The following is a 12,319-nucleotide window of genomic DNA, read 5'->3' as shown; positions in this document are numbered from 1 at the left end:
GTTTTACAATACAACATGTGTATAAAAATATAAATATTTTCATACGTATAAAACACAACAGGCTTTGTTAAGCTCGTCACGTTGCACGTATACCGGAAGAATGACTAACACAGATAATATCCTACAGAGAAACCGAACAAAGCCATGCATACGATGACTTTTTGCAGTTGAGGAGCACCTAAGGACGCTTGTTACTTGACATTGTGATATCATTTTCATTCAGTCAAATCAACCATATATTCGTGTAAAGTATAATTTTATTATACTTTCCTTATTCGTCCATTAAAAAATCACAATTCTTTCGATCAGTTTTGACTAAACTTTACAAACACATGATTACGCTTCATAGGATTGCTAGTATTCACATTTACTTTTCATATAAATAATAGTGATAAGGTAATAATAATAATTGTAATAATAATATACAGTTTAAAAATCATCTACGCATTGTCCGAAATGAGAAGTCATGTCCACCTCAACTCGTTCCGAAAGGCAATTCTTATAATTAAGATAGTCTAGCAATCTCCGTGGTAATGGTAGTGTCTGAATTAGATCTTTCCTTATTATTGTTTTATGGATGACGAACCTGTCGATGAAAAAATAATAGATTTAGCGAATGGGGTACAAAACACTAGAATATTCGACGTTACCTGCAAAGATGTTGCAAGCTTTGTACGTGTTTGAATCTGGACACCGGTTTTGTCAATTGCACGCGTAAAGGACCATATTCTGGTCGTCTGTGTAGAAAAAACAAATATCTACCACTCCTAGAATGCTCCACAGCGTTTTCGATGAATTCCATTATAGTTCGAGATTTGAACATGGCACACGATCCGAACGAAAATGTACCTGAAACAGAACGGAAAATATGGATGTATTTAAAATAGCTTCATTATGCTTCTTTCCATTCTTGAACTAGCAGTTGTTAAATTTCAATTTATCATTTAGATTTAGTAGGGATCATTTCCAATCAGATTTTCTCTCACCGCCAAAGGCGGAGCAATATCTCTCTCATTTAGTTTTTGCTCTCTCCCGTCTGTAGTGTACACAAGTAAAATAACGATACAAATCACTAATGTACCTTGTAGTCCAATAGGTAGTAGGGACCTCATGACTAATCAATGTATCCTTTGTATATGTACAGAATTCTTGTGAATACAAAGTTTTATACTTTTTCTAAGAATTTCTGAGTACTATTTATGGATGTTCGAGTGGTAGGATTACCATCGAACTTTATGAGAAAAGTCTTTTGTGTTTCTAGCTTGGTTGGAGGAAGTCAGGCACAGTCTGACTCTTTCCTCGTCCACTTCGGTTGGCTGACGTATGCTGTGGAGGAAGTTTTTCCTCAAGCATACTTGCGGCATTCCACTCATTGAACCAACATTCTAATAGGTTATGGGCCCAGAATAAGAATCCAATAAGATTTCGACGAAGTTAAATCTAATAAGATTATTACTTGTGATCTATTGGATTCGAGCTTCTGATAAAGATGGACAAAGTAAGGCGTGTGATGGTTCCGGTATTCAGAGGAGATGAGAAATCATTTCCGTTCTGGCTCAAACGAATGGAACACCACCTTTTACAAGAGGAATTGTTTTACACTCTCGAAAAACATCCTAGCGACGAAGTCTATGCCACGCCGGAAGCGGATGCTGCGGCTGAGGCTCAAAGGAAAATAAAAATGCAAAAGCGATTAAAAGATGATGGCGCCGCCATTAATAAACTTTTTATGGCTATTGGTGATGAAGCCATGGCCCATGTATTTGAATGCAAATTTGCCAAAGAAATAATTGATCGGCTAAAATGCATCTACCAACCGAAAGGAACTGTAGCCATGCTCGGGCTTCGTTCCCGGTTGTATACTTTGAAAGATGGTTCATATGCATCACTAATGGAACTATTCCAGGCACATGATGAATTGATCCGGCAGCTCGAGGGTATGGGTGAAATAGTTTCGGATACGGATAAGCTTAATACGCTATTGGTGGCCATCCCCAGTGGATATCGGCACGTAGTGACAGCACTCTCGGTTTTACGGAAGGACGACTTGAACGCGATGGCTTTGGAGGCAGTGAAGAGAATGTTCCTGGATGCGGAAGTGGAGCGCGACAATGCAGCTGGCCCGAACCACGGAAGAGTGCCTGTTGCACTGGTAGGTAACCGTCAGCGAATGGATCCCCGAGAGAAGCCGAAAAGACAAGTAACTTGCTTCGAATGCGGAAAAGTTGCCCATAAGAAGAAGTCATGCTTCGTCTTGCGGCGGAAGAAGGCACGGGAGCAACGACCAGACCCAAACCAATCAGCAAGGACGCGGGACATTTCGGCCCAGCGTGTGGCTTTAGTAGCTCGCGGAGGGGGGTCGTTCATGGTACGTGTACCGGTGACCTACTCTGTGGCCACTGAAGGCAAAAAGAGATCCGAGACACGCTTGGAATGGAAGACGAAAGAAGACATCAAGCAAGATCAGCGAGTCCGGAATATGGCGACGCACGAGATGCCAGTGAAGGTACCAACGAGTTTCCCCTGGTTCCTGGACAGTGGTGCCTCGGAGCACATGCTCCGAGAAATGCGCGCCTTTAACGATTTGTGGGACTGCGACGAGGTAAGCATTGCTACGGCACAGGAGGGCGCAAATCTTGTTGCCAAACAACGTGGAAATGTCATGCTCCGAAGCCAAGTTGGACAGAATAAAGTGGTATTGGACTTGTACAATGTGCTTTTTATTCCCGGCCTTCACTGTAATTTGTTATCCGTCTCTCGCATTGAGTCCGCCGGGAAGTCAGTCCACTTTGAGAAAGGTTCAGTTTTGATTCGTGACGAAGTCGGAAAGGTAGTCGCAAGAGGGGTGAGGGTCGGTAGACTCTACCAACTCGATGTGGATCTTGTTGATTTTCACGACAAAGCTTTTCTGGGGAAAACAAACACCAGTTTGACTGTTTGGCACAAACGTTTTGGCCATTTGGGTGATGCAAATCTGTTGAAGCTTGCCAAGGACAAAATGGTTGAAGGGTTGGATTTCCAACCGTCTTCATTGGCATGTGATTCCGACATTTGCAAACCCTGTATAGAAGCGAAACAGACAAGAGATCCTTTCAACGGAGGTAGCAGACCAAGGTCCAGCCGACCTTTGGAACTTGTGCACTCAGACGTTTGTGGACAGATGCCAGAAAAGACACGACGGGTACAAATATTTTGTGAGTTTTATCGATGATTACACGCACTTTGTGATGGTGTATCTGATAAAAAGTAAAGATGAAGTTCTGCTAAAGTTCAAAGAATTTGAAGCTTTTGCTACGTCTCATTTCTCAGTTCGCATATCCAAACTGAGAACCGATAATGGTGGGGAATATTTCGGTAACGAATTTCAGTCGTTTTGCCGTGAAAAAGGAATTTTGATGGTTCCAACGGTCCCTTACACACCTCAACAAAATGGTGTGAGTGAGCGTATGAACCGCACACTAATGGAAAAAGTAAGAAGTATGTTAAATGACAGCGGTGCTCCAGCTCAAATGTGGGGGGAAGCTCTTTATGTAGCTACTTATGTGACAAACAGAAGTCCGACCAGCTCATTGACGGAAGCAAAAACGCCGTACGAAATGTGGTTCGGGTCGGTTCCACGGGTAAGAAATCTCAGAGTTTTTGGATGTGTCTCCTATGCACACATCGTGAAAGAACGCCGGACAAAGTTGGACAAAAAGAGTGAGTTACTGGGTTTTGTGGGCTATGCTCCTAATGGGTATCGGCTTTGGAACAGCGCAAAAAGAACAGTTATCGTTTCAAGGGATGTCGTATTTGATGAGTCTAAATCATTTTTTAACGGTTGTGGTCAAACGGAAGCTAATCATTTCGAAGACAATGTGGCAGATTTGCCGATTGTAGAAATCATCGAAACACGTGACCAAACTGAAGTCAATTTGAATGAAGAAAATGACGAAGCTAGTGTAATATCATCGGAAAATTTCGAACAAGCTACATCTGATATTGATTCTGAGAACGATAGAGATGAAAATGTGTTGCGTCGAAGCCAAAGAAATACAAGAGCGCCCCGTTGGCTTGATGAATACGAAACTTCTTTTACGGCAACTGATTCTATCAATAACGTTCCGCAGGACATCAAGGAGCTCAAGAAACGTGATGATTGGCCAAAATGGAGGGATGCAATCAAGGAGGAGTTGCAATCTTTATCTGAGAACAACACATGGACATTAGTTGGCAGTGTTCCGGAAGGGAGAAAAGCCATTAATTCGATGTGGGTGTTCATGATAAAAATGAATGATAACTCCTACCGGTACCAAGCACGGCTAGTGGCAAAAGGTTGTTCGCAGCGTCCTGGTATGGATTTTTGTGAAACCTTTTCGCCTGTTGCCAAAATGACCAGTGTGCGTACACTTTTGGCAATCGCTGTTCAAAAGAAGTGGATCATCCATCAGATGGATGTGAAAACCGCTTTTTTGAACGGGTTTCTTGATGAAACAATTTATATGAGACTGCCTAACTTGGATGATGAAGGCAGTAAAATTTGCAAATTAAACAGAAGTATTTACGGTTTGAAACAAGCTGGCAGGAGTTGGAATATTAGATTCGACGAAACAATGAAAGAAATGAATTTTCGGAGACTAAATAGTGATTCTTGCGTTTATGTAAGTAAAAACGGAAAAATCATTATCATTTTATATGTTGATGATATTTTGATTTTTGGGGAAGAGTTGGAAGAGGTTCGTTGGGTCAAAAATGAACTTTCCAAGCATTTCAAAATGAAGGATCTGAATGAGGTGAGTAATTTCCTTGGTTTGGATATTCATTTTGATGCAGCTGTTGGAAGAATGACATTATCCCAAGAATCATACATCGATAAGGTTTTGCGAAGATTTAGTATGTCTGATTGCAACCCGGTTTCTATTCCTATGGATCCGAATATTAAATGGAAGAAATCAGGTAATCGAACCAAAGAACCGTTTAAAGAATTGCTTGGATGTCTGCAATATTTGGCCCTCATCTCAAGGCCGAACATAACCGTTTCAGTCAGTATTCTTAGTCAATTTCAGAGTGAACCGGGAGAAGAACATTGGACAGGACTCAAGCGTATTCTCCGTTACCTCAAAGGAACCAAGCAGCTACGGATGATATACGAAATGTCGAACGAATCGGCCCCCTTGACCGGTTTTGCAGACGCCGATTTTGCAAACGACGAAGAAGGACGAAAATCAAATTCGGGATGCCTATTTATGGTGTATGGAAACGTCGTATCTTGGAGCAGCAAGCGTCAACAAGTTGTGACTCTTTCATCAACTGAAGCCGAACTCGTTTCTCTTTGCAATGCGTCTAAAGAAGGTGTATGGTTGTCCAAATTATTGAGTGAGATTGGAATTCATTCAATTCCATTCACTATATTTGAAGACAATATACCCTGTATTAGAATTGCAGAGGAACCACGAGAACATCAGAGGACGAAGCTCGTGGACGTAAAATTCATGTACGTTAGGGAACAGATAAAGGAGAAGAAGCTTGTTGTGAAATATGTGCCGACCGTTGACCAAATTGCTGATTATTTTACTAAACCCCTAGCTAGAGCAAAGTTTGACAAATTTACAAAAGAATTGAATATGAAAATTGAGGGGAAGTGTTAAATTTCAATTTATCATTTAGATTTAGTAGGGATCATTTCCAATCAGATTTTCTCTCACCGCCAAAGACGGAGCAATATCTCTCTCATTTAGTTTTTGCTCTCTCCCGTCTGTAGTGTACACAAGTAAAATAACGATACCAATCACTAATGTACCTTGTAGTCCAATAGGTAGTAGGGACCTCATGACTAATCAATGTATCCTTTGTATATGTACAGAATTCTTGTGAATACAAAGTTTTATACTTTTTCTAAGAATTTCTGAGTACTATTTATGGATGTTCGAGTGGTAGGATTACCATCGAACTTTATGAGAAAAGTCTTTTGTGTTTCTAGCTTGGTTGGAGGAAGTCAGGCACAGTCTGACTCTTTCCTCGTCCACTTTGGTTGGCTGACGTATGCTGTGGAGGAAGTTTTTCCTCAAGCATACTCGCGGCATTCCACTCATTGAATCAACATTCTAATAGCAGTTAACCCGTTTTTGCGCGTCGTGGAATTCAACCCAAAATGAGATGCTGAGTGGAGGAACTCACAATGTTTATGCGAAAGCGTCGTTGGTCTCACTTCTTTCCCATAAGATTTCGCTCTTGTAGCTTTTGGCCAGTTACCAAACCATAGTGTATATCAGGCCTGACCAACGAACAACATGCAAGGCAAATCCGGCAGGTAGCTTCATTTTGTGCGGCCCGCGAAGAGCTTAAAGACTCTTCTTATATATGGACCTTCCTTTCTGCACTATCTGTTGATGTTTGAGCATTCCTACTTATTAGATCCTGAGAATTTTTAATTTTAACCTTTTATTTTGAATATTCTTGATATCGAGGTGAGTTTTCACAGACTTTCGACCATACATTTTATACCTAGGAATAATTATAATGATCATTAGGCAGATTAATTGCTAATACAATACAACAGGATTCCCATATAGATTTCACGGAAAACTTGAGCAGGATATTCACACAATCCTAACTATCACCGAATCCGAAATATTCTCCTGAGACAATTTTTTTAAGAAATGTATTACAAAATTATGAGAAGACTTTGCTATATTCTAGAGCATTAGTCCTGGTGGGATTCTAGCAGTATTCTAAGGAAAAATTTCACAGCATTCTCGCATAATCCGGGCCTTCATTTTAAGAAAACCCTGGACAGGACTTTTCAAATAACACGAGATGAGATTCTGTCAAATTCCCATAAAAATGGTTCACAGAATTCGGAGAATGGAGTTTATGAAATCCTGGACATCATACTCACTCGGAAGTGTTCAGGACAGAATTTTTAGAAGTGTCTTGGGCTGTATTCTAGCGAATTCTTGACCACAATTCTCACAGAATCTTCGACAAAATCTTTTCAAGCTTTATCACTTTATTTACTATCACTTTATTTTGATTTTACCAAAAAATTGTTCTATTAATTTGGCCCGTTTTCTGACGATGCCTTTGGAACAGTTATCAAGGACTTCCTGGAGAGTTTGAGAGTTGAAAACAAATGGCAATTCAAATGGAGCTCACTGTAGAAAATTTCTTGACTATTTCTTGTGCATTTTTTTTACTTTTCTTGAGCGGAACAGCATACCTAGCTTTACTTAGCATTGCATACCAATTGAAACAAAGCCTGCATTTCAACACATTTCTCATTTTCAGCATAAAACTAGAACTTACCTTGATCTTGATCTATTCTGACGTGTCGAATGGATCCGTTCAGCTTGAACGTGAGGGAAAATATGTAGTGATCATCGGAACTATCCCGAACTAGGAAACTTCCGTCGGGTTCATTCGACAGGATCGTTTCGGCTCCTTCTGGGGATATGGGACCCCGATACCAGCCGCACTGAAATGAAGAGCGAAATAAATGGAAAATGCATAATACAAGCTTAGCAAGAAAGTAGCTACTCACATCTTTCACTTTATCAATGCTTGCCGTAAAATCCATGATATGCGCAGCCTCATCCTGTTTATGCGTTTCGTTCGAATCCTTTGCGTCTTCCAATGAAATACCGTTTGGTACAGTTGATTTCTCCGCTGTAAATTTAATTTATTTAATTAGCTAGTTAGTTTAAGGTCTGAGGTCACGCTCGACCGTTAAAAATTTAAATTCACCACGTTTTACTGTTAAAAAAGCACGTGTTGGCTCTCTGAGAGAGAGTATTTTCCCGGAAGATTGAGGATGACAGTGTTGCCATAAAATATTTCAAATGATATCCTTGTATATTGTTTCTCCGGTCATCATCATTATTAGGAATGAAGTCCAGTTTACAGGAAATATAAATCAGTCGTAAATATTTAGCTTGAAACTTTGAGAACTATAATATCCGTCGGTAAACTGGAAAATAAATACATATTTACTAAATGAACTAGAGACATCGACCGCTAATTGTTGTATTGTTGACGGTGTATTTGTCCAGCTCATTTTTTCGGTACTACACTCAACTTGTTTGATTTCATATCAGCCAATAATTGTAGTACATCATATTTTATGAAAGATTTGTGAGATATTCAATGTAAAAAGCCCTGCAAGCAATACATCAATTAGTTGTATAATCCATAAACAAAATTATATTCAGTATGCTGCATAAATTATGAAACAATAGTCAGAAATAAAACGGTTATGCTTTATAGTTCTAGCTAGAGTTTCATCATCTATGTTGTATTCAATTATATTTGAACCAAATTATCAATACAATTATGATGATGTCAATCATGCACAATTTTTGCAAAAATATGTGACATGATAATAATATCATACTATTAATATTTTCGCATCAAATAAGATACTCACGCATAAGCACACTTCTGAAATACTTGATAAACTTGCATGGTCACCATCATTGTGCTATTCGGTATACTTGCCCCGAAACCAAGAAATACAATTTTCAAATACCGCAGTGATCGAACATAAAAAATAAAGCTTATAAAGTTAAAAGAAGTGTGAACATTGATGCGGATTTTATATTCAATAAATGTTTGGCATACATCTTCACATATTTAATATTTAGACACCGCCATACAGTGAAATAACACCTTCTGGCACCCACAAAACAGTCAACAATCTCACTCTCTATTCTCTTTGCATGCCAGCACAGCGCGCAGCAGCGGGAGAAGGTAAAAAATATCCCACAAGCAGGTGCTGTCGATACACAGCGTAAATGAAAACGCGGTCGTACAAATGTGTCCTGCGTTGCAGAAAGCGATCGAGCCACAGTTTTCTGCTTCTCCTTTATTGCTTTCTATCGCAATACCAGCTGCATGTAGCGAGAGAAAGAGTACAAGGCAGATAAGCAAACGATCATCCTGTCCATGCGGGCTGCGTTTAGTAGTTGCTAATAACGCAGAGAAAATAATTTCGATCAATCATTTCGAGTTGGATAGCTCGAATGTTCAGAAATTGATTTTGTCGATCAGCTATCTGCTCGATGGCAATAATGCGACATTATGTAGGATCAGGCGTTGCAGAATTCGCTCTCATTTGAGAATGAAGCACGATCAAAGCAAGCAAAGAAAAACATCCCATCTGTTGCGGTCCACGATCGTCATTGTATCGCAAGGTGTAACAAGTCTGATAAATGGAAGCAGCGAGCGAGAGCCCCAACGAGAGAGCGATGATAAAATCCATTTTTCTCGCTTGTTTACCGTTGGGGATAGGTGTTTTTCTTTACTGGCACGATAAACAATCCACGAACTTCCAATAACAACAGGGTCCCCCAGGCTTGGAGCATGTTTAGAGGGGTTTTATCATGCACTACTATCCCCCCAATCTGATCAAACTTGTAGCAGTATACGATAAACAGTCTCTCATAATGTGCAGCATGTTATGATAGTTACAGAGAGCGATACGTGAGAGATTCTCTCAATTTTCTCAGGATTCAATCCCTGTGTAGGATTGAGAGAATAGGAAACGTGAGTTCTTCGAAGAATATTTTTATGATTTTGGACTTGAGACGTTTAGAAGAAATTTCAACAAACTGCGAATGTCTTGAAAATTCAAGAATTGTATACAAATAAATTTTGGGAAAATATCTGCAACATATTAGGTGGTATGATAATTTTGCAAATTGCTGAATTATTTTTGAAAGATAAGGCTTCTGACAGAATATTTCGAATAGAAGAAAGGTTTTCAAATTATGACAATTTTTTTACATTAATTTTGTGCGTTGTGAATTTTTTTTTAAAAATTGTCATAATTTCAAATGAATTTGTTTAGTGTAAATTTCTAAGGTTATTTCAAAATTGTTACGTAAATTGAGATTATTCATGAGTTATTTAAACATGCTAAGTACTTCTGAGAATATAAATGAAAGTGTCAGAATAATGAAAATTTGAGAATTCATACCTATTCCTAGCTATGGAACATTGAGAGTATGAAAAATGCTGGGATTTTCAAAATTTTCTGAAAATTACAGATTCTAAAATTATGAAAAATTCAGAAGTTACAACAGAAAAAAGTTAGGACTTCCATAACAAAATTTGCATCACATAGGAACTTTGAGTAGTGTGATTGATGGAAAAATTATTATTAAACAATTCGTGAATCTTGGAAAACCTTTTCGGAAAATAGGAATATTTTTGAATTATGGAAATCTCTTACATTATAATTGAAATAATGTAGGGGGATTAGGGGCATAATGAACATACGGGGCGAAATGGACACCCTCTCAATATCTAATAATACGCATATTTCATGAAAAGTTCATTCACTGCATGAAATCTGTAATGTATTTGAAATGTTTGACGGTATAAAAGTTTATTTTTTGCTTTAATTGTTCTTCAAAATTTGACTTAAAATTTTTCTCAGTTTCAAATTGGCATATAAGCAAGACCGTGGAAGAATCTAATTTTTGAGCAAAGTAACGAATCCAGAAAGTTTCTTTTTAGCTATTATGATTGAGGGAGAGCCCTTTTGCATATCGGAAAGATTGACAGTCATTGAATATATTGGAATAACTAAATTTCATGCAGGTGTTCATTTCGCCCCGATACCTTTTTACCAGCCTTGTTTTCGACCCAATTTTCTATCTCGCTTTTGTGACATATGATATGATTTTTATCACTATGAATGAATGTGGCACGTCGTACTAACATCAAACTTGAAAACTTGCCGGGGGTAAATTAAAAATATTGCCATTTAATGGTCTTAAAACGAACATTTGCTTAACGTGTCCATTATGCCCCTAATTCCCCTAAAGCAGCAAATATGCAGCAAATAAGAATGTTTAAGGCGTATAGAAATTTATCAGGTTGGACCTGAATATTCTGAAATTATTTGAATAAAAGTAGTTTTGGGAGAATATTCGATTTGTATACTGTAATTATGATTAGATCTAAAGAAGAATATTGTGCCGGATCTAAATTTTTGAGGATAACATTTCGTTTTTTTCTGAATAACTAGTGATAACAAAGGTATTTTGAGAAGATGTTTTTGATAAATCTGAAAGTGAAAATTAATCGAAGCCAAATTCATACTTTTTAAAAGCACAACTCTACATAAACACATTCAACTGAAAATTCGAACGATAAGTCAGCATTCGGTGGAGAACAATCGATCAAGTTTTTAGTTTAATTTATGGTTCTACAGATTAGTGTACTTGAACATTGAAGTTTGGCTTTGATTCATTTTTACCTGAATGTTTGAAGATACCGGAAAATTATTAGATTATTTCTAAATTGTTTGTAATTACTGTGAAGTTTTGGAAAAATATATATATGTCGATTGGGAATGTTTGAAGATTACAACAAATGTTGAGGGTATTTATGAAATATATGGATAATCATAAGAACGTCGTGAAAATATTGAAATTCATTCGTCTAAAATTGAAAAAATAGTGTTGAATCTGAATATTTGTAGATAGCGTGAAATTCTGAACATTATGTCTGATTAATTGTGAATTTCTTCATACAAAGGGGTTTGGGAGACTATTTGTGTCAAATCTGAATACCATTCAAATTCAGATAAATTTAAATCTGATAACCAAACATTCTGAGATAATTTCTTTTTTTAAATTTTTGATGTTTTGGAAGAATAATGTTGCGAATCAACACCTGCTAAACGATCGCATTTTTCAACAAACTATTATTGGTTGGTGGGTGTCGGCATAAAAGTTATTTGTGATAGTCAAATCAATTGAGTTGTTTTTACTTGTTTTTTTTTTTATATAAAGTTAAAATATGATATTTATTAGTAGTTTATATCTCAGCCGAAAAGCACTAATTTTCGATCTACAAGAAATATGTGCCAATTTTCGGATTACATACAAGGTAAGTCAAAAATTGTTACACTGATCATCAAAAACAGTAAAAATTAAAAGCATTTTGAAATTTTATATGTTCGTAACCGAGAGACTAGTGATGCTAGACCAAGATTATATTTTTTATTCAATACGATTCAAAATGATTTCATACTTTCAAATAATGATTGGTTTTGATCATTCTCGTGTTTTCTATATAAATAAATCATATCCAGATCTTCTTCTTCTTGACATTACGTCCCCACTGGGACAAAGCCTGCCTCTCAGCTTAGTGTTCATATGAGCACTTCCACAGTTATTAACTGAGAGCTTTCTTTGCCAAAGTGCCATTTTTCGCATTCATATATCGTGTGACAGGTACGATGATACTCTATGCCTACACCCAAAATAATTCGGATGGCGGATTTCCCTCCTAGCGTATTAGGTGCTAAATCCACCTATTGATGGTAAGATTC

The 12,319-nt window shown here is 37.7% G+C and overlaps 1 protein-coding gene across 6 annotated transcripts in view; it reads right to left on the bottom strand.

Annotated features, from left to right (window-relative positions):
- Positions 1-237: 237 nt before the first annotated feature.
- LOC5568535 (suppressor of cytokine signaling 7) overlaps positions 238-12,319 on the bottom strand; it is a 48,855-nt gene continuing 36,773 nt past the window's right edge. For all 6 annotated transcript variants that reach the window (XM_021852054.1, XM_021852057.1, XM_021852060.1 and 3 more), the window contains 4 exons: positions 7,520-7,644; positions 7,285-7,453; positions 651-849; positions 238-586 (listed from right to left, as the gene is read on the bottom strand). In XM_021852054.1, the coding sequence (XP_021707746.1) occupies positions 430-586; positions 651-849; positions 7,285-7,453; positions 7,520-7,644 (650 nt within the window). In that variant the 3' untranslated portion in view covers positions 238-429. The remainder of the gene's footprint in view (positions 587-650; positions 850-7,284; positions 7,454-7,519; positions 7,645-12,319) is intronic.

Source organism: Aedes aegypti, chromosome 1, assembly GCF_002204515.2.
Source record: "Aedes aegypti strain LVP_AGWG chromosome 1, AaegL5.0 Primary Assembly, whole genome shotgun sequence".
Taxonomy (NCBI): Eukaryota; Metazoa; Arthropoda; class Insecta; order Diptera; family Culicidae; genus Aedes; species Aedes aegypti.
Note: the sequence above shows the minus strand (reverse complement) of the source record. Positions and strands in the feature narration are given on the sequence as shown.